General features: G+C 48.2%; 1 protein-coding gene across 1 annotated transcript in view; it reads right to left on the bottom strand.

Moving 5' to 3' along the window:
- The window catches only part of DNAH9 (dynein axonemal heavy chain 9), a 191,448-nt gene that overhangs the window by 124,845 nt on the left and 43,607 nt on the right, over positions 1–22,996 (bottom strand). The window contains exons 29-41 of the mRNA XM_042833278.1: positions 20,471–20,628; positions 19,017–19,155; positions 17,985–18,272; positions 16,558–16,768; positions 14,200–14,327; positions 13,594–13,702; positions 11,941–12,088; positions 10,191–10,365; positions 6,631–6,804; positions 5,761–5,968; positions 3,044–3,209; positions 2,345–2,447; positions 930–1,169 (exon numbers count right to left, since the gene is read on the bottom strand). Coding sequence (XP_042689212.1) covers positions 930–1,169; positions 2,345–2,447; positions 3,044–3,209; positions 5,761–5,968; positions 6,631–6,804; positions 10,191–10,365; positions 11,941–12,088; positions 13,594–13,702; positions 14,200–14,327; positions 16,558–16,768; positions 17,985–18,272; positions 19,017–19,155; positions 20,471–20,628 — 2,247 coding nt within the window. The remainder of the gene's footprint in view (positions 1–929; positions 1,170–2,344; positions 2,448–3,043; positions 3,210–5,760; positions 5,969–6,630; positions 6,805–10,190; positions 10,366–11,940; positions 12,089–13,593; positions 13,703–14,199; positions 14,328–16,557; positions 16,769–17,984; positions 18,273–19,016; positions 19,156–20,470; positions 20,629–22,996) is intronic.

Here is a 22,996-nt window from a genome sequence, read left to right as displayed (position 1 = left end):
TATCACTGTCCCTGCTCCAGAGGCTGGGAACTGAGATGTGGCAAGATGCTCTCTGATATCCCAGAGCCTTGACATGCTTCAAAGAGACCACAGTTAGAACTAAAATACGCATCCACTGCTTCTCTCTCTTTCTGCTTCTCCAATCACAGGTTAGAAGCCAGAATTCAGTATGGCCCACACTAAAGCCAAATGCTGGTGATGTGTAGCTGAGAGTTAATGACAGGTCTGATTCTTCCCATGAATGCACGTGACCAAGTTACTAATTTGTTCAAGTTTCTGTTCTTAGATTTCCTACTGCTTGCCATCACCACAGGGGGCATCCAAGCCTTTATTACCTTCTTGGTAAAATAAACATCAACAAGAACAGCTTTTGGGTTAGGGTGATTCAAACCTCATCATCTCAAACTTTGTTACTGGCTGGCAGCTTCTCCTTGGTAGGGAACTGGTTCTGGCAGTGATTCAGTCAGTAACTGCGAGCTGACTTGGAATCAAGCTATTTATCGATGCCTTGGATGTTATTTGTCACGTGTGGGCTGGGTACCTGACCATGGAGAAATGCAAGGCTGTGCCAGTGCAGGCTGTCACACTGACACTCACAAAGCCAGCACCGCCCCACCAACTAACAGTCGCTTCACTAAGGGCTGATGTCAGGAGCCCAACAACCCCTTCAGCTGGCCTCTTCCACAGCCACACAGCCCAAACCCGCACGCCCTCCCACAGACATGGCTGGAGAGTAAACCAGCTTCAAACTGGTGCTCCTCACAGCCCTGGGGGATGGAATGCATCTAAAACCAAACATGGACTACACAGCAGACTGAGGTTCTTCTCTTTGCTCAGGAAGGACATCTGCTGCAACGCCGCAGGTGGGGAACACACACCTGCAGCTTGAAGCTGGGCTCCAAGCGCCACAAAATGACAGCTGCACTTACTTGGAAGATACTGGAGAAGTCTCTCAGGTTGAAAACGTAGTGGAACTTGAGAGCCGTCGGGAGGAAAGCAGCAGCTACCCTCTGGTGCAGGCCCAGGGCCAGAGAGATGAGCTGCTGAGCTGACTTCTGTACAGCTTCTGAGAAATTCTTGCTTGCCAGGTGCTGCGCTAAGATGGTGCTGTAGATCCTGGACAGGGCATCCTGCCCGGGGCTGGAGAGGGCGAAGACGCAGAAGTGACGCTGAGGAAGAGAAATGAAGAATGGAAAGGTCAGGGGGCTGTGCAACCACCCCTGCGGCACCCAAGGCCCTAGGGGACTTGGTGTCTGTGCAGAATAAGGACACCTTCCATTTTCCAACTCTAACTTCCCAGCAAAGTTGGCAAGTGACTTTTTTCAGCTCTCTAAGTGAGATTTTCAGCTGTATTCCACCATATATTGGAAGTTCAGCCCATCTGATGGTCTCACCAACTGACAGAGCATTGCCACTCCCCACACACTGTGTTTAACACTTCAGATTCAGCAAAGTTCAGCTAAACTCGTGTTGCAGCCTCAAAAATCTAACGTTGAGCGGTTCTATCTGACAGCCCATTTAGCCTCACTTTCTCACTCAGTGCCTGCTTCCCCAAATCCTGACTTCTGTGGCTTCATCTGCTTTTCCAGCAGCCCCTGGCCTCCTCCCAACACTCAGACTGCAGTAACACTTGGCTCTCCCATCCCACTGAACCTTCCCTCCCAAAACAGGAGGACTACAACCATGCCATCTTCGGAAGGTGTAATTTCCCAGAAGACTGATGTGGGACCCATCCCTCAGCAGAGGGGCTCATTTCCAGCCACAGAACACTCCATTTTAACACAGAACAGCTAAAAGGAGCCATGGCTTGGACTGACTCCAGTCATGAGACTTCTCCAAGAAGCTGTGATGCAGCTGGGAGGGGCAGAGCTGATGACTGTGGGCCCAGGTCAAGCCTCCCAGCTCCAATAAAATCAAACCTGAGGTTTAACACCTCTCCTAAAATCTATATTTGCAGTTCGTAACAAGACGATCTCGCGTGTGGCAACCAGCCCATGACAAGGGCTGGAACTGGGTGGGCTGTAAGGTCCCTTCCAACCCAAGCCAAGCTGTGATGCTACGATTCTATCACCAGCACCTGGTAATGTCTTTTTCTTTTGAAATACAGAAGTAGGTGTTCTTGTGACTGTTTCCTTTGATGGAACAGCAAAATGAGAGGGAAACCAGACAAGGGAATATGGGAAGGAGTCCGCAGCCTTACCACTACAAATTTTGGTCACCCAACCGATTAATGCTATTTCCACTGATAAAACAACAGCAGCATCCCTGTCTGATTTTCCTCTGCCCTCATGCTCCAACAACGTCCTGTGAGATGAACTCAGACCTGCCCTGCTCTGGGCTCTACCTGCAGGCGTGGGTTGATGGTGAAGCTCCCTGCTGTTGGGTTCATGCACGACACATACTGCACGTTTGTGATCTCCTTCAGTGACAGCTTGGCCCTGTCGTACCTGCGGGCAAAACAGGCAGCAGGGTGAGCATGATGTCTGGGTTGGCTTCAGGGCTGCACTGGAGGCTCATGCACAATGTTCCCTATATCAGGGCTGAGAACATCCTTACCCCTCGCAGCGCTGCTGGCTACAACATATAATTTCACTGATCTTCCCAAGCACTGTCACTGCTTTTTCTTCAAATTACCTCTGCCTAGAAAATGTTTGTTTTCTACTGGTTGAGTGCAAACAACATCAGGTGCTTGCAGCGAGGGCTCAGCAGGGATGCTGCATCCCCACGAGGGCTGGATCCATCACCTCCCCCTGCTCTCAGCACTACAGGACATCGATGCTGAGCATTCTTCCCCAAGACTACAGCCACACACCATGCCAAGAGCAGAGCCAAGAATGCCTCAGCCAGGCTGGGAGCAAGCGAGCTGCTGTGCTGGGAAAGGGCAAACCTCTGGGTGTGCCCCAGAATTCTCCAGTCCAGAAAGATGCAGTGCCAAACACAGTCCCGGAAGGGAGAACTGCACTGCATCATCCTCCAAAAAGCCATCCTGAAATCTGGGCCTGAACAAAGAGATCTGAGCAGTGCAGCCCAGGCAGCCTCCTACCAGTGCCCATAGTCCAGGTGCTGCCTGATGAGCGTATGGGGCTGCACCGTCCCATAGGCATCCACTGCTGGCATGTTCATGTCATCAATGAAGTAGATGAGCTTCTTGGTGCCCGGAGGGCCGTAATTTCTGCCAGCCTTTTTCTCTAGAGGCTTCTCAAGCACACCTGCACAGAGGAAGAGACTCAAATGTAAACTACCAGAGGGTCATGGCTGAAAAATGAAACAGGCTCCCACCCCATGCAGCTCCATGCCACATGCAACTGCAGCAGCCCAAAGAGCTGGGTGATGCAGGGCAGGCATCCTTTACTTCTGTTAACAGGAGCCATACAGGTTCTCTGCTCCCCTCCCAGAATATCCAAACCTCCCCACAGTTTAACTACATATATCCAATGTCAGCTGCCAGATTAGCCCTCAGATTTCAGCAGGGTCATGCATGAGCAACGGAAAGGACACAAAGAAGAATTTATTGTTTCAAAGCTTTGGAAGATACTAGTGGGTTTTAGCAGAAGGCTGAGGTTGCATGTTGTACACTGTAAAACACGGTGAATATTTACAGCACCAGGCCATGTTTAACAAAAACCATTTCACCTTTCTGCACATAACATCTCATAGCTATTGGTTCCTTGGATTCTGAGCTACCTTTACTGGCTCAGAAAGCGGAAAACCAAACAGAAGCAGCTGTTTTCTGCTGGGTGTGATGGATTCTCTCCCATGGATCGACTTGGAGCACATTCTGTTCTTAGGGGCTCACTGCTACCAGACCCAGGAGCAGAATTAGTTCCATTTACAAAGGCTGGGTTGTCAGCACATCTATAGCAGCACAGCAAGCAACAATTCTTTGTAATTAGGGAAGACCTGCAAACGCAAACGGGACTGCAAACATCAATAAAACTCTCCTTGTTTAAAATGTACATTTAATCCAATCATTACCATGTGCAGAAGTTATTAAGGGAGATTTATGTTCTGTTTTTTGTTTTTGTTTTTGTTTTTTTTTCAAGCTATGAGTTACATATGCTTTAAAGCACCATTTGTTCTGGCTTGGTTTGCACTGCTCTGGTGCACTTCAGACAGCTTTTCTTTCCCACTCCTCAAAATTCAGCCCATTTCTGGTTGCAGACAGTTGCTGCACAAAGGAATGAACTGAGCTGAGAAAAATGATGAATCTTGCCTCAGTGGAGCATCTTCCCCTTTCAGTAAAAGATTTGAGATGTCTTGTAGCAAGTTAAATTAAGTGTTTCAAATAAGCATTTAATTTAAATTTAATTAGCCCTTAATGAACATATAAAATCAGCCTTTTTTGAGATTACACAAGTATCCAGGAGATCCATCACACTGAAACACAACTACTGGGGATCAAGTGACGTACTGGTGAAAGATGCTTTTTACCTTGAAGCCACATCCCACAGTAACAGGAAGGGCCCACATCTCTACCTCTGTGATGCTAGATACTTGAGCTGGAACCTGGAAGAAACAATCTCTGCAGATGGGACTTTGCAGGCATCCCTGCTCTATATGCTGCCTGCTGATGGGGGTGGGAGAGGCACTTAGCTTAAGAAATTGCTGACTTGAAGGTTAGGGTCTTATCTTTTCTTAAGGAGATCTAAAAAAAAAAAAACAACCAAAAAAACCAACAACAAAACTGCTTTGTATCCATGTTTTACAAATTTCAGAGGTGCCTGCTGGAGAAAAAAGCAGCCAACTGACAAACTGCACCGAAAGGGACAAATTAACTCTAAAAAATGAGCAGCCGGGAAGCCTGCCGAGCAGCATAAATCATGCTTCCCAACACAAGGCATGCAGCCATGCCTTCATCCCCGAGCAAGATGACTTGTTCCCCTCCACAGAGGAGGAACGTCCCCATCTCAGACCACAGCTGATGGCTGCAGGAAACAGGGACACTGACAGGGTGTACAAATGGCAGCACTGCTCACAGTAGCTCAGCCCATCCAATGACTCCATGGCATCCCAGAGAGAGCCCAGAAAGGAAAAATGGGACCAGGCAGGAGGAGAGGGAGCCCTCTGCCATCACCACGCTCCTGACAAGGTCTCAGGGATGCTTCAGGAATGGTGCTCTCATACAGGGCCAGAGGAGCAAAAGCACTTCAGGCTACATGGATCACAAAAGGGTTTAGAGGAGCAATATAAAGGAAGTGCTTTGCTTCATGGTGACCCTCAAGCACTCTTCAATTCAAAGCAAGCTGGGCTGTTCCATTCTGGGTTAATAAAAACACACAAAAGTAACTTTCTCTGTCTTTTGGGCAACTCAAAGTAAAAAAGCATTTCCAAAATCCCCCTGCAAGAATCCCCATCTTTCTCTTTGTTTCTGAAGAAACCACACAGCAAACTGACCTTGCCTTGATCCCCAAGGCTCCGAGCCCCCATGCAGGCTGGGGGCAGACTTATCCCATGGGAGCAGACCTATTCCATGGGGGCAGACCTGTTCCATGGGGGCAGGCTGGGTTGCAGTGGGATGCAGAGGAAAACACCAGCAGCAGGTAGCCCTGGCCTTGTGCACCTCTGGGCAGCAGTGCCAGGGCCTCACTGCCCTCCGAGTAAAGAATTCCCTCCTTACATCTGACCTAACCCCACCCCCTTCTAGTTTAAAGCCATTACCCCTAGTCTTTTCACCATCTGCCCATATAAAAGGCCATCTGCCTGCTGCCAGCCCTCTGTTGATGCAGCCACAAAAGTCCCGCAGCTCGGCTGCTGCCTCACCTTGCAGCATGGCAGAGGTGGTGTAGTAGTTGAACGGGACCTTCTTCACCACGTATGCATCTGTGTCCAGAGAGGAGAGTTTGTCCCCCACCAGCACAGACTTCCCAGTGCCTGCACTGCCCACCAGCATCACTGGGCGCTGGCGCTCCAGGAGCCGATCCATGAAGTACCGCAGCCGGACCGTCTCAGTTGTGGGCACGAGGCAAGCCTGAGGGCAGGGGGGAACGAGAAGGTGAGCAATTCCCATCACTGACAACCTACAGCCACGCTCTGGGGAGCAGAAAACCTGGGAGAGGTGGGAACGGATGAGGAGACTCCAGTTTGCAGACCACACCTGGAAGGGGAATGATACACAGCTGCCAGCCATTAAAATTAAACTAACTGTGCAGATGAAACCCTGACAGCTGGATGCTGGCAGCAGCATCTGGATCTCCCCACAAACACACACACTGCTAAAACGGTAACAACTTTTTCAAGTCATCTGCTCACAGCAGCACTTCCAAAAGGAGAGGAAAGTGTAGCTGGCAAATGCAGCTCTCTATCTGCAGACATTTCTCGCCTAGCTCACAAAAACACCTCTGTTTTGAGGCAGAACAACAACGTGGTGTCGCGGGGGCTTCATCCCAACGCCTTCTCCCTGCTCTTGGCGAGCTGCCACCAAACCCACCTCTCTGCACATAGGTTGTATGTGAAAGGCCAAGGGAAGGTGATCTGCACAGTCCAAGCACTGTAATGAAAACTGGATGATTTAGTGGTAGCTCACGCAGAAATGCATTCTTATTGAGAAGAGCTTGATGTTTAATGGTGCATCATCCCAAAGCCTGCTCACAGTCACCAAATGCACAACCAATCCACACAAGGCACACAAACCTGTAATGGCACTTCTGGATCAAATTCAAACTGGGGGATCAGTTTAGACCAAGGCTCAAACTTCTTTGTTTCTGGATCGATGTAAAAGTCAAAGACCGTTCCCTGAGAGGGAAACTTGATAGTCTTGAATTCTGCCACCCACCACTTGCTGAACTCCACTCTGTAGTCCACAAGCTGTGAGACAAAAAGGGAAGAAGATATGCTGATCTGTAGGAATTCATCAGTGCTGGAGAACGTTATCAGCCTCAGCCCACCAGAGCAGGATTGGTGCTTAAAACACATTCCACTGTATAATGGTCTTATTTTTTTTCCTATTGTTAAGCCTAATTTTTCATTTCCACCGTTTCTTCTCATCGCTCCTATTTACTCATCTAAATAATTCATCCTCTGTGTTGATCACTCTCACAACAGATAGATGGATCAATCTGAAAAAGAGCAATACGTGCCTGTGACTAAACAGACCACTTGATTGATTTGTGGTGCCTGCTTCTTCCAACAGACAAGGACACAACATCCGTCTATACCGGTGGCCGTGGTTAGTCAAAGCATGCATACTAAAGCTTTTCCTCATAAATCACAGCACTCTATTAATATCAGTCGTTGTCTTCTGGCTTCTTTTAAACCACGGCGTTCTGGAGCAACAGGACTGTGCCAATATACCAAGGCAGCAGAAGGAACCGCGTGCCCTCAGCTCTGCTTTCTTGTTGTTCTTCGTTATGTCCTTCCAAGCATGGAGATTTTCAAGCATTTTGAATTTTACAAGAGCTCATTTCAGTGCTGGTCCAGGACTTGCAAAATGTGCTCATCTTTCTCCTCTGACAAGGATCTCCTGTATGACACCAGGCAGATCGGGGGTATTTCAGCTCCCTGCCCCAGGGAGGAGTTGCAGGGAGGGAGGGAAAGATGCTGTTAAAAAGATGTCTGTGAAACACTGGATGCAGAATTCATCCAGCTTTAACAGTACAGCGTCTTCCTGGGACATCTATGGCACTCTCCCCACATGGCTATGCCACATGCCTTCCCAGGCCAGAAACTGCAACTGTGAGAACATTGCCTCCATGCTGGTAAGTCTCCATCAGGGCTTGAATTGCCACCAAACATCCTCTGTGAAGCTCCCTGAGCCATCACTCATCAAAAAGCCTAGAGAATCCTAAAACCAGCTTATCCGTATTCCTGATTTTGCATCCTCGTGCTATTCAGAGAAGGGGAATAACTGTAATTCTCCATTCTCCCATTGTCACAACCGCCCAGTGCCAGCAGCAGAGCAGCCTTCAGCAGCAGGGACACACAGCAGTGCTGGAAGCCCTCTCGCGCCATCACTCCGGCAGCCCAAGATGCCTGCAGCTGCATGGATTCCAGCCCCAGCCTCACTGCCAGGACGGCCTCCAGCTTGAACTGCTTCCTTAATAACAACCCTGCATGGATTGCCACTGATCTCAGAGCCTTGAAATGGCCAATTTATCATCTGGTTTTGTACAGGGCCCCGCTACCCACCACCACATGCAGAGCGGCAAGAAGCCTTCCCGACTCTTTGCTCCTGACATTTCAGTAGCAAAAGGTCAACGCAAAGGGCCCCTTCAATGGAAAGCAATAAACAGATTTTATATTGGATCATTTTTCATCAGGCTTCCCCACGCTTGGACCGCCGTACCCTCGCTCTCTGCGCTGACATTTACAGAGCATCAGAAGCAGCCCCACGCTGGGTGGCATCCCACAGGGCCGCTGCGTGCATCCTCCTGCAGCCCTCACCAGGCTCTGGGAGCCCACCAGGCCCTGGCAGTGCAGAAATGGCTGCAACAGTGCCAGAGGTGCAGGAGCAGAGCTGTGGGGTGGGGGACATGGCACCCATTGGCCAAGCAGCTGCGTTCTAGCCAGCTTGCCGAAGAAGCTGTGAGCTCCTGTGGTTACACAGCAGTCTGCACTGCTAGAGCAAACACAGTGCTTCACATTGAAATTGAGGGGTTAAGGCTTCCACAAGGACCACAAAAGCCATTCTCATCCAGCTCACACAGCACCAGGAGACACGAGGGCTCTTGGTAAGCACCAAGTCTGGCTTTAGTTGCCCATTACTTCCCAAAGCTCCTTGCTATGAAGCAAACGTGAGCAGTCCAGCAGGTGTTTCTGGCCCGTGGTAAGACACACTGTTCTGAGCTGAGCCTTGTAGCTGGGAAATGGGGCAGAACAAGGGGCCAGGGGGGAGAGAAATGTCTCTTTATCCTCTGCTTCCCCAGGGCAACTCCAGAGAAGAACTTGCAGGTCCCACTGTGTTCCCACACCAAAGCTCCCACCAAAGCCACTGTGTTCCAGCTCTACTTTGAGTACCAGGGTCTGAAGAGGGAGTTTAAATTATGCACTATCACATGATGACCTTGAGAAAACTCAGTCTTACAATACTACCATCATGTGAGGAGTCACACCCACCTCATCTAATGCAAACTGATGGAAATGGAGGCAGACAGCTGCAATTAATCTATAGGATAGATGCGCTGTGGGAAGCAGCATAGGGAGGAGCGCCCTGCCTTCCTCTGCCTCTCAGACAGGAACATACTGGGACTGTCAGAGGCGGTGATACACGGCCTGATAAACTCTCCTTCCCAAGAAAACCCTCATCTCTAGGTTGTGCCCTCAAGCACTAGTCTAGGGTCCAAAAGCTTGACTGTGGCCAGCAGCTCACTCCAGGGAACCAGCTGCCTGCCCAGAGGGAGCTTCCACCGCCACCCACCCCAGTAGCTGGCCAAGCAGCTGTGTGGCTGCTCCTCTGCACTAGTGCAGGGGCAAGGGAGTCGAGATGTCCAACAGCAGTTGCAAAAGCCTTGGCCAGACACTAAGAGACCCACAGACTCTAAAGAGGGACCCTCTTTTCACATTTCATTTACAGTTATTGCAGATTTTGAGCAGCCACGTAACAGTTCTGGCTGGACTGAAGACTTAAGCACCCAAAGGGCACCACGTTTTTGATCCTGTCTGACAGCCCTCCTCCAGCAAACAAAACCTTGGGGAGAGAGCACAGCCACTACTTCCACCTAAGAGGACACCCATAATCCCTGGGGCACATCATGCCCTCCTGAGCACTTCTCTTTCTGACAAGATTTTATCAGAAATTGAGGACTACCAACTGCTGACACACACCTCTTTTTAACAAAAGCCAGTGGTGCCAAAGGACCGGCTGGTTTGTGTCACAGAGTACAGTGTCTACCCATGCAATCTGATGGCTGAAAGGCTGCTCAGCTGATGCATCCCCTAATAAACCACACTTAATTTCATCTCATTAAGCCTATCCACAGGTCTCTATAAATTAACTTTGTGTTTCTCCCCATTAAAACACGCCTGCATGAACAAACATCCTTTCATTGCTTGACCCCTACACCCTCCTCTTTCTGGTACTGTGGAGGTCATTTGCAAACAGATTTGTTGTATTCACATTTCTAATTCGTTATCATCCACATGCAAGCCCCAGGAGCCAGCATTACTGATAGAGAACTACATGTTGGAAAGTATTAAGGGAAAAAAAAAAAGAGAGACATGCATAGAAGACTGATGAAGCAGCGGCTTCTCATTACCTGGTCTTGAAACATTGATCCACCAAAGGCCCAGACAGCAGCAAAGACAAAGTAAAGTTCATACAGCTCCTTGGGGCAGTCGGGAGGTGTGTTCTCCTCCGTCAGGAGGCACTCAAGAAGGTAACACAACATCTGAACCACGCTCTGCTCAGGAATGGGAATAATCTTCTTAAACCTGAGGGATGGAAATTGAAAGCATGGGAAATGTAATTGGGTCCAGCACTACAATCGCTCACAACACAGGAAGATAAGCCTAGAAATTCTTTTTTCAGAATATTAGCATTTTACTTTTTTTCAGTGCTTGTCTTATTCACGAGTACAGGGATAAAGAAAACCCCCATTCTCCTCCCCAGACCTGCTGGTGCTGGCACATACACAACTAATAACAGTAATCGGAAGTTTCAAGCATTTTAAAACTTTGATCCTCTTGAAAGAAGTAAAATGCAAGTCTTGCTAAAGGCAATGATTTCCTGCGAACACAGGGAGTTCAAAAGCGGTCAAATAGAGGAGTAATAAAATAAACCCTTTCATCTTGCCATTTTACATTCATTTAAGCTACACTTACAGAATTCCAAACTAATATTGTAGCAGAACTGAAGTCCTCCATAAAGTAATTATAGCTATTTGAAAGGTTGGTGCTACAATTTCTGAATTAAGCAAGCTACCAAAATACTCAGCTCAGGGCTGTCTGCAGCTGATCCTATGGATTTCACACTCTGACACAGCAATGTTCAGCAGAGTGGGAAATGTCCACTGGACTTTGCTGCTAGCAGCCACCGTCAGCTTCATTTCATGGGGAGCAGCTCCCTTCTACCTCCTGCCCAAGTCTAATTTCCAAAGGCCGCTGTCTTCATTAATTCGGACCCTTCTGATAAGTCCTTATTTTGATCAATTAACACTAATGCTCAACTGCAGCCTGACTTTTTTGGTGTGTTCTTTCGTTTGGTCATTTGTTGGAAAATGGAAGCAAGCAGAGGATGTGAGAAGCTTCCTAACTCAGATTTGCTGGGACTCTGCTTTGGCCAATTCTCATTACGTGAAGATTAAGAGTGCTCTTTTTCCCTTAATGATTGATCAAGAACCACAGGACTTCTCTGTGGGCCCCACCTGGGAACTAACTCAACCCAAGAAGGATCAGGGCCCTTCCAAAAGTGCAAGTTCATATGCATTGGGCAGTTGGCCAACTGTGAAATACATCCAGGCTGGATGACTGCAGACTAATTTCATTTTGTTCAAGTGCATTGGGAAAAGAAATTCAAGATAAAACTGCCTCAAGAGCAATCCTACTTTCTCTCACTAACACGGGAAAAAAGATGGAAGAAGGAGAAAGGAGATCTGATCTCTCTACCACCCGCATTACAGACTGAAAACTCTTCTTCAGCAGTGGTCTAAAATCTGCTCTACTGAAAAACAACTTCTAGGGTGGACGCAGGTCCAGCCTGATGCTTTTGGAGTTTGAGAAGACTTTCTCTTTAGGACGTCCTGCATTTACTTTCCAAGGGACGCAGAACTGGCACAAGAAGTACGGACACAATCAGATTAAAACAAGATCTGCCAATAAAGGAGGGCAGGAGTGTTAGATTGTTTCACTGCTTCTCTGTGGTTAAGCCAGTGATGCTCGAAGCTCTTAAGGGGAAGGAGGAAACTTCTCCCCTCTGCTACCACATCTCACAGCCCCAGCACAGCACAGCCAGCATGGGAGCAGAGCATGTCCTCCTGCCCTTGGGGAAGCAGTCACTGCAGATGGTACCTTGTCCTCAGGGTGTCCAGGCAAGGTGGCAGGTACTTGTCAAACAGAATGGTCAGGTTGGCTCTTTCTGACTGGATCTCTCGCTTGTCAATCCAGCTGCTCACTGGAGGATTCCAGCCCAGATCTGCTGAGTTGATGTACAGGATCCCTTTAGGGTGAGGAAAAAAAAATAACACTGAGGACACAGCAGTGACCACTCTTGGCCTTCAGCAGAACTGCTCAGCGACTTTCACACAACCAGCTACACCTGGATGCCCCATCATGGAGGGCAACCACAGCACAGGCACTGCTCTGCTGCTCTGCCCTGCATTCCCACCACTGTAACCATCCCTCATCACAGAGACAAGGCAGGCAAAAGCAGGCAGAAAGGGCTGAGGAGCCTGTGCAGCTCTGGGCAGGGTGTGCCAGGTGGGCTCCTCAACACCAACACAGCCAGGCATGGGGCCTCGTGGGGGTGCCATCACCACGAAGGCTTAACAGAAGTTTGACATCTGGTGGATGAAAATCTTAACATGAGCCAGCAGTGAGCTTTTGCAGCCCAGAAGGCCAGCAGTACCCTGGGCAGGGAGAGGACTGAACCACTCTGCTCTGCCCTCACAAGGCCCAACCTGGAGCACTGTGTCCAGACCTGGGGTCTCCAGCACAGGAAAGATAAGGAGCTGTTGAAGTGGGTCCAGAGAAGGGCCATGAAGATGCTCAGAGGGCTGGAGCACCTCTGCTATGAAGAAATGTTGAGGGAACTCATTCTGGAGAAGAGAATGCTTTGGGGAAACCCCACTGTAGCCTTCCGGTATACTTAAGGGACACATAGAAAAGCTGGAGAGGGACTCTGTGTCAGAAAATGTGGTGATACAGCAAGGGGGAATTATTTAGATCTAAAAGAGGGGAGATTCAGGTCAGATGTGAGGAAGTTTGCCTCCCCAAGGGTGGTGAGGCCCTGGCACTGCTGCCCAGAGAGCTGTGGGTGCCCCATCCCTGGAGGTGCCCTAGGCCATGGATGGGCGCTGGGCAGCCTGAGCTGGGGGAGCAGCCAGCCCATGATACAGGGTGGGACTGGATGGGCTTTAAAGGTCCCTTCCAACCCAGTGCTATGATTCTGCATATACCCCTAGAAATGTCCACTCTTCAGTGAATTCACTTCACAACCCTTCTGCAGAACAAAATGCAGAGAAGAAACACTAACAGTGAAGGGACACAACCTAGACAACATGATGACATCTCTTGATTGACTCAAAGTCAGAACGTGGTCCTGCTTGAGTCATGTTATTGCTCTGGGCCTCACTCCCCTGAATATGAAAGTAGAAGACACCTTCGCTCCCTCCTCTCTTGCTTCATGCACTTTTCCTGAAGATCAGAGGCAATCTGGAATATGGATTGTCCATACAGGGCCCTGCACAGCTGCAGCACTCAGCACTGCTGCTGCTGTCATCATCTAGCAGCATCAGAGAGCTATGGTTACATCTCCGAGACGCACGGATTTGGGTTTAGGATCCTCAGTTTGCCCACGTGCTTCAGGGATACGTTCTGCCCATCAAAGACAAGCGTGATCCCAAGTTGGGAACTTCCAGTGGAATCCAACAGAAGTCTGGTGAATGGCAATGGATCCCAGCTTGCCCCTGCAACACCCCAGGGTGAGGTCAGGCCAGGACTCACCTGCTCTGGACACGGTCGCTGGGGTGGCTGTGCGCAAGTGGCTGATCTCAAACAGCAGTCGCATGGTTGGGTTCAGGGGGATTCTCTCATTGCTTGCCAGGGTCAGCACCTGCATATGGCACACAGACAGAGCAGCAGCACAATTCTGGGGTTAATGCATCCCCAGGAACAGGACTGACAAGCACTGAGTACTTTGCACTCAAAGCTTGGTTGCTGTCATATCGGCTCCTCCAAGCACAGCAACTGATTTCTAACAGAGGAACAATCCCTCTCTTCCACAACTCAGAATCAACAGTACTCCCTTGGGGTGAGAGAAAAGGTGCATAATTATGCCCTATTCTCTACCTTTAAAGGGTCTGCAGTTATTGTCAGGACATCGTGGTTACTCATGATTCCAGTTTCCCAAGAAAGAGAAATTCCCATGAAAGCATGCTATTATCCTCACGTATCATTTTCTTAATGCAACACTGTTTGGTAAAGCTGAAAAAAAGTCCTATCATAACTGCATTATTCAAGGAGGTGTTACTTCTGTGTATGCATTTCTCCCATGCTGAGCCACACCATGCAGTTCAAGCAATGTCTGCTGCTTTAATTTATTTTAATTACCTTATTATCATCCATCACTGTATTAAGAGACTCAATCCACATCGGATCAATATCTCCATCTAGTACCATCCACTTGGGGCCATCGTGTGTGATGTTGGCCAGCTCTCTCATGATTGATGAAAACAGCCCTGGGAAGATGACATGAATATCCTGATGAACAAATCTGCCACCTGCTCTATTTTCTCTAGCATCTTGCTAAAAATTATCATAATTAATGCTTTCATCTTAAGCATTCAGAGCACCGTGCACCTGTACATGTTTTAAGTAATAAATACTTCTGTATCACAATATGGGTCTAGTCTGCTTTGAAGGAATCATTATGTTATCAGTCAGCATCACTTGAAGATGACTGCAGACCTACACATGAGCTTCATTCCCACTGAGAATAAGGGGTATGAAAAGCAAAAAGGAGATGCTGAGAGGCAAAAGAAAGCATGAGTTACACAATGAAGGGAAAACCATTTGAATCTGCCTTGGAATTTCTTATGTTTCTTTTTTTTTTGTGGCTCAAAATATTTCAGGGAAATCAAGATGCATTAAACGCTGGGTCATGGCTTTAGTGAGATTGAGGGGAGAACAAGCAGGGGATAGCATTGAATGACAGAACAAAATGTCAGTAAAATCAAGGAGACAGAGAGGATGCAGTGTCTCGAGGGGAGTAAATAATGAATGTTAAGAAGAGCAAGGAGGCTGGGAACAGAGCAGCAGTACTGTAGAGCAAACGGAAACTCCACAAAACCACAGCTCTGTTCCACACATGGAAACACTGAGGGAGATGCTGGTCTCCATGAAGAAACATCAGGCAAACATGAAAGAAAAACAAAGCGTCTCTCCTGATGAATTGTTAACAAACACACTTCTTTCCTCCAAGAGGAGCTACTTCTCTGTGACCCACACCAGGAATGGATAGTGGCATTACATGACTGAAAATTAAGCCTGCACACAGCAAATGCAGAAGAGTTCACCTGATTTGGGTATCTCATTCTGAGATTAAGTCACAAAGGGGGATTCCACTGGCTCTGCCTCTATGCAGACCCTCACATGTTGAACACGTGCCACGCAAACTGCCCCTGAATTTGCTCCAAGATCATTAGTATCCAAAATATCGACTGTCTCAAAGCATCAATGCTCTCCTCATATGCTCTGTGACAGCAGCAGAGAGAAAAGTGCCTCTCTCATAACCTTGTGCATCCACACCACAGAGCTGTCAAGAGGCTTAAAAGAGGAGCTTGATTTTATAAAGCACACTTTTAGGGCTCCCTCGTGGGACCTTCCACCATCTAACAGGTACAGCCTTTTCAGCTCTCAATAATGAACAGTGATGAGATGACAGCATCACCTCCTGTTGGACTGTGGGAAAAATCTCCTTGCTGCTATTTGGCCAAAAGAAACAGAACTTTCAGGAATGGCCAACACAAAAAGCGTTTGCCTTTAAATCTCAGGGCAGAATCACCTATGCTCCCTTGAAATGTTGCAGGCCAGGCAAGAAAGAGTGCATGCCTTTACCACATCCTGTGCTGCTACTTCATGCCACCTGCAGCCCTCCGTCTGCTGCTGCAGCCTCCTGCACAGCTCTGCCTGCGTCCCGCACTTCCCTCCCTCACTTTCCATTTAGGGTCCCTAATTACAATTAAATGAAATGAGCCCTGACATTGGAGCTAAGCGGGGCATCGGGAGGGGTCCGTGGCAGGGAGAGGTGGGTGACAGTTTGTCTCCTTATCTCTGATGAGATTCTGGCCGAGGATGATTGATGGCAATGCCTTTCTCCCAGACCAGCTGCAAATGTAAATCAAAACTGCATTCCTGCATTAAACAACCAAGATTTGCCTGTGACCCTTCAGCCAGTTTTAAGCACATGGCTTATTTTCCTTGGGAGTGATGATGACTGACAGTCTGGCAAGTCCTGGTGTACTGCAGAGATCAGGAAGCAACTTGGTGGAAAATACTGTGGTGGAAAAGCATCACTTCCAGGGCTGGCGTGTGTGTTCTACCAGCAGTAGAAACTCAGGGCTGGCACACGCTGAGGGGCCCCAGCACACATCTCTTTTGTCACTGGCCCAGCTCACTCCAGCTTATCTGTCCCATTTAGGAACTGGTAACTGCTGGTCTTAAGGGACGTGACACTCTCAGGGCAATAGCATAAAGCAGGCTCATGTTACACTTCCCATCTGACGACCAAATAGCTGAAACATCCTACAAATCCTTTCAACCACAAACTCTCACATGGGTGCGAGCAGCAGACAAACGCCAGGCTTTGCGACCTGCATACAAGGAGTCCTGCTAGGTTGCTCAAGAAGTTCGTAAAAAAAAAATTAAAACCCTTCTTTATCCACCCATTCAGGGAGAAAATACACATACCGTCCTTCCATTCTCTTGTCGCTGGGTTTATGATGCCAAAAAGCTCATCGTTGGTGACTGCTTTGGGGTTGAGGTCTGTCCAGACAGGCCGTCGCTTCATGATCTGGTAAGTCCTGTTCAGAGACCTCATTACCTGCGACTTGCCCGTGCCTGCATTTCCCACCACAAAGACAGAGTGCCGTACTGTCAGCAGCTCCTCCAGCTGCACCACCTAAAAAAAGCATGCCCAAATTTCAGACAATGATGCCATACTGAAGTACAGACTTACAAAGCAGCTTCTGCTGTGCCTTTTCTTTAGAAGGATGTGACCAAGATACGCAAATGGGTTTGGCTCCAGTTTGATCTAGCCACTCTGATCATGATAGTTGAGAACCTCAGACTGCAAATAAATCACCAGCACCATTTTGCCTGACCAATGGTGGCCTCCTATGATTGAGTGATTGCATCAGTAGACAAAGAAGAGCAACTGATGTCATCTACCTGGACTTCTGCAAGGCCTTATCTATGATGCCACACCACATTCTTATCTGTAAATTGGAGGAGAGACACAGATTTGAACGATTTGAACTATTCAGTGGGTAAGAAATTGGTTGGATGGTCACAGCCTGAGGGTTGTGGTCAGCAGGTCTGTCTAAGTGTAGGTTGGTGATGAGTAATGTCTCCCAGGAGCCAGTCTTGGGACTGATGCTCTTCAGCACAAGAAATATGTGGAGCTATTGTAGCATGCCCAGAGGAGAGATACAAAGATCACCAGAGGGCTCCAACCATCTCTTATGAAGAAAGATTGAGGGAGCTGGGTTTGTTCAGCCTGGAGAACAGAAGACACCAGGCAGTGGTCCTTCAGTACTTAAAGTAAGCTTGTAAACAGGACAGAGAATGACTTTCTACACAGTCGAATAGTGGTAGGACAAGAGGGAACGGCTTTGAATAACAGAGGAGAGATTTCGGTCAGTCATCAGGAAGAAATTCTATTCTCAGAGGATGGTGAGGCCCCAGCACTGCTGCCCAGAGAGCTGTGGGTGCCCCATCCCTGGAGGTGCTCAAGGACATGGACGGGCCTTGGGCAGCCTGAGGGGCAGCCTGCACACAGCATAGGAATGGGACTACAAGATCCTCAAGGTTCCTTACAGCCCATGCCCTTCCATGATTTTTTGATTTATACCTTATAGCTGTTGGCTGACAAAGCTCTGCTCTCTAGGGGTCATGCTTTCATCAAGCAACAAGGTTTGGCCCCTTGTAAACTCAGGGACTGAGTCAGTGCTGGCTTTCTGCACAACTGCGTCAGAACCAGCGTAACAAACTGTCTCCTCCACCAAGGTCAGACCGAAAGGGGAATTCTGCACAGAGCCACCTCTGCAAAGGCAAAAATGGTTGAGGAAAACCACAATTTGATGGCGATGTAGGCACAGCTGATTATTTGGTCTTACTTTGAGCACAAAGTTGTCCTCAGCCTGCAGCCGGAGGTCCAACACAGCCTGCCTCACAAACGACTCAAAATTCAAGTCACGCTTCCGAGGCACATCCAGTGCAGGGAAGAGGTCCCCAATCAGCCCCATAAACACGGGCACGTCATCAGTCACTATCTTGGGGATGTTGAAGTCACGAAGAGAACGCATCAGAACCTGGTCTTCAGGTCGCCCTGGGTCATCTCTCTTAAGGGAACCAGCAACAACCAGCACTGACTTGATGGCACGCAAGCCCCAGTCATAGTGATCCTATGCAGGAGAAAAAGGAAGGATGAATTTATGTTCAGACACCACACTGCCATGATGCCATGAAGGGGGAAGAACTAGTAGCTCTGAACAGCCACACAAGCCAGCAATAGAAATATGTCCAAACCTGATATGTGCATTGTGCCCAGAAGCCTCCTCCAGACTGAGCTACCTGATTTCTTTCCCGGATGAGATTCTTTTCAGGGACAGCATTAAAGAGTCAAATAATTCAACTGCTTCTACTACCATGGGGACTCAACACTGGCAGCAGAACAGCAATAGGACTTGCACTAAACAAGACCTAAGCAATTTGTTCCACCAAAATAATGAAACAAGCTAAAGCAAGTCCAGCCTAGCCCGGATCTGCACAAGTTAATGAAGTGAAAGTCGTGTTAGTACATTATGAAGCCCCAAACACCCAGGTTTCTCCATTACAAGGTTACCATGTGCAGCATGTTGGCATGTTACAGCTCAGAAGCAGCACTGAGCTGTAAGGGCATCGCTGGAAAAGGATCACAAAGAGGTATGAGAGGAGCTCTCAAGCCAGGAAGTAACTTCTTATGTTCTTACTTTATCCACAGCCTTTAGACAGCCCAAGACCCCCTTCAGCCTCCAGCACAATTGCAGTCACTAAAGAACAGCTGGGAAGCTTCAGTCATGGAGCTGCAGTGGCAAAGCATTGTGTTCTGAGCAACTTTTGGGATCAGGGTGCTCCTCTGCTCCATGCAGCCATGGAAACGGGCTCACCTGCTTGGACAAGAGCTCCTTGCACAGCTGGTACAGAGTAATGAACTTCCTGGCTAACGCACGGGCCTCGATGAACCCCTCAGCCACCAGCATGATTTCACAGATCAGCTCAAAGTCCGGCACAACCATCGCGCATGGCCTAGGAGGATGGGAGGGAGGAGAGCAGAACCTTTGACTACAGGTCTTATAAAGAGGGGACAGGCACAGTTTGCTGCCCACGTATTAGTATGGTTTGGGCTTGAATTCAGAGGATGTAATAAAACAAAAAGCCTACGCTACCAGCTGTTCTGATCACAGCAGGCTGTAGATGATCTTTAACCCAAATCATTCTATGATTCTGTACTGCAGCTTATGCCACCCCAAAGACACAGAAGCTCCCTCTCCAGCTCTTCCTGAGTTTATCTGAGTTCTGTCCTGAGCTGAAACAGGAGGCTGTGTTGAAGCTCACCTGAAAGCATTTGCGTCAGCACTGATGGAAAAAAAAAAAAAAAAAAAATTTAAATAAAACTAAAAAAAAAAATAAAAATCAGTCTTCAGAAGAAAATATCATTGTTGAAATCTCCTTTCTACAATGGTTTGTTTCCAGGCAATAGTGTTATCCTGATGGGTAGGAGAGCAGATGCTGAACCTGCTGAATCAGCAATAGTGAATACTGCGTGATGCTCAGAAAAGGATAACACCAGTGGCTTGGTGCAGGAACCTGCAGACAGACTCAGATTTGGGCCTCTCCCCCACCTTCTGCAAAGTCTTAGCACGGTGCTGAAAAGAGGATGGGCCCCTCCCACTGCAGGCAGTGCTGGTGTGGGAGCAGAGGGGAAGGGAGCTGAGGGTGGGAGCCCTGTGTGTGCCCATTAACCCATGTCCAGGTAATGTGCCAGAGGAAAAACGGCCATCCAGGCTCACAGACGTGTGATAATGAAACAAGGGGGATAACGAGTCCCAGAGCAGAGCAGACAGAGGCTGCGGCTATCTATCTGAGACAACTGTTCCACAGGAAAGTGAGAGAGAAGGAGATCACAGAATCATAGAATAGCTTGTGTTGGAAGGGGCCCCAAGGACCACCAAGTTCCAACCCCTCCATCCTGCCCTATCCAGCTGAAGGACCAGGGCTGTACTTTTTACAATATTCAGCTACTGAGAAATGAGCCAAAAGGCAGCAACAGCCTGTGTTTGCTGAGAGCGAGGAGTCGATCTGCAGCTGTAAAAGGGCAGAGGATTTGCAATTCTATCTTCCAGAATTACTCCTGTGAGACAGGTCATGCACTGACTTCACCAACACAAAGCACACAGCTCATTTTCCCTGCCTCTATACTCCTGGTACTGGCTTCTTGTGCAAGGCAGAAATCTGTGATTCTCCAATGCATTTTCTCCAAGAAAACAAAGTCAAGCTTAGACATCCCAAAAGACAACTCCTGTCAGCCCTACACAGGCCACAAAACCTGGCCTGGACTCACCTGAAGAGAGCCTTTAAGTTCTCAGGTAGCTCAGTTCGCCCAGCATAACCAGGGTTCATGGTGATGAAAATTCCCACTGAAGGTACCAAGCTGATCTCTTCTCCAAGAAAACTGAAGGATTTCTTCTTCTCCCGTATTGCATCCTGCACACTCTTCACCTAGGAGCCAAGGCAAAACGTTGGTATGGTGTTCAGTACAAAGAAATACATTAGATGACGATGCCACACTCCTTACCCCTGGCCCCATGACAGAGCTTACCACTGGTTGGGTTTTATTGTTGCTGTTTCACTTTTTTAATCAACCATATAAATCTTTATATAGCATTTGGAGTATATCTGTGTGCCAGCATCAATTTCCCATCACAGCTAAGGTCTGACAAAACAGAGAACAGAGCTGAAGAGACTGGGAAACAGGCAAAGGAGAGTTGCACTATTTCTCATAAGAGCAATGGGTGAGGAGCAGGAAATGGCCCCAGAACTTATCACTTGTTAAGTTTCTGGGATATCAGATGCTTAATTTAAACCAAAATCACCAGGCAGAAGATGCAAGGCCTCCCCTGACACCTTCACTTACTAATATTACATTTGCCTGATTGCAGCGCTGTCCTTCCCATTCCTTGGGTTCCAAAGAACCGAGTTTATTAAAGACGCATCATCTCTTCACCAACACAACTTAAGCAAGGGAGAAATCTATTTTCCCCACTCTAACCTCACCGCTGTTTGCCATCTTAAAGAGAAGCAATTAATCGAATATTTTCCTGTAAGGAACCGTATCGACGTTAGCTGCATGACTAAGGCAGCCAATTAAACATCGCCATGGTTACACCCCCAATAGCAGCCAGCAATGGAATGACAGCTGTGCTGCCTTCCTCAGACGTGGCTCTCCAGCCAGGAGCAGAGAATCATTAGCAGTTGAGTCATATCTGGGCTTCTTTTGTTCAGCTTCCCCTTTTATTTTAAGATCCTCAAAGACTTTTTTTCAATGACAACTTTCAACTAGAATCTGATGGAAGAGAAAATGAGGGAAAGGTACATAAACGCCTCTATTCGCCTGGGGCTTCTTTGGGATGTCACGTAAGGAACCAATTACAGCTTAGAGGGAGATGAGAAGAGTGAGGAGTCCATGGAGGGGTTCAGAACATCTTTGACTGAAACATCTACAAGAGTACAGAACTTTCTGGGCTCTAGGCATTTCTTCCTACAAAACTGAGCCCAAAAGAGAACATATCAAGAACTCTGTACCTCCATCAAACACCAGGATCCTAACACCCTGCATTCAACTGACACTTGGGTGCAGAAGAAGTTGAACCCTTCAGCTTCCCAGTTTTCCACAGTGAAGTTCCCCAAGGCTCAACATTTTCAGTGCTGCTTAAGTCAGAACTGCTTCATCCACCCCAGTGCAGCTGGGCACCCACCACCCAAATGCTTGGGGCAGTTGGACGCTGGGGGCTCCCCATCCCACCTTGCCTCAGGGATGTCCCTGGTGCTTTCAGAGGGCACCAATGTGACTGAGCTTGAGGTAATTCCAAATTAATTCCAGATTCCCCCACTGGCCGTTAAGAGGAGGGGATGTGCCAGATTACATATAAACACAAGAGAACAGGGCTCCATAGCACGATGAGGAGGGGGCTCTCATTACCAGCCCCTCTCCCAGGGCTGCTCATGTGCACTGCATGGAACTCACTAATCACAGTATTGTTTGAGTAGGAAAAAACCCTTAAAGATTGCAATGAAAAGGGACACCCACAGCTCCATCAGGCTGTTCAGAGCCTGCTCCAGCCTGACCTTCATTGTCTCTACAGATAAACCAACAAAAAGATGAGAAATCATCCTACAGGGAAAAGAGTTACACACAGCCAGGCACAGCTCAAACAGCCCTCTCTAGGCTTTGAATCCACACTGTGTATCCTAGGCAAGCACACCAACCAAGGCTGCAGGTGGGCAGAAGTTCCAGTGACACCAAGCTGCACCATAGGGCTGCAGGCTTTCCTCCCAGGAACTGCACCCACCCTGCTGGGAACATCCCTCTTTACAGATACTGAGATTAACTCCACGCGAAAACCAAAAGAAGGGAAAGATGACTTGGGGTTGGTGACAGGCAGGTGTTAGGAAAATAGATCTTGGACATATTTCTATTCGTCACACATGATACAAAAGCTGTGCCTGACTGGAGGCAATAAATAACCACCAGAAAGCCCAGCAGGCCATGATCAGCCCCAGACATCCTCCTCTCCTCCCTGCACAGCAGACTGAGTAGCCATAATACACTTCTTCCCTATAAAATGATGGGCTGCAATGATCTCACAGCACGTTAATGATGAAGTGTATTCCTCAGGACGGAGCACAGAACCACAGCATGCACTGATCTGGAGAAAGGTATTGCCTCCACACTAATGCTGTAATTGCAGGAAGAAAAAGAAGTGACAGAAATACTTGCAGCATAACTGCCACACGTTGTCAGTGCTGTGATTTGCGTGTGATAACCCTGGGATATCATCCCTCAGCCACGATGCTGAGGAAGCAGCAA

The sequence above is a fragment of the Centrocercus urophasianus genome, unplaced genomic scaffold (assembly GCF_019232065.1).
Source record: "Centrocercus urophasianus isolate 14NV4802_14NV808 unplaced genomic scaffold, USGS_Curo_1.0 seq_41, whole genome shotgun sequence".
NCBI lineage: Eukaryota > Metazoa > Chordata > Aves > Galliformes > Phasianidae > Centrocercus > Centrocercus urophasianus.
This window is presented reverse-complemented; position numbering and strand designations above follow the sequence as displayed.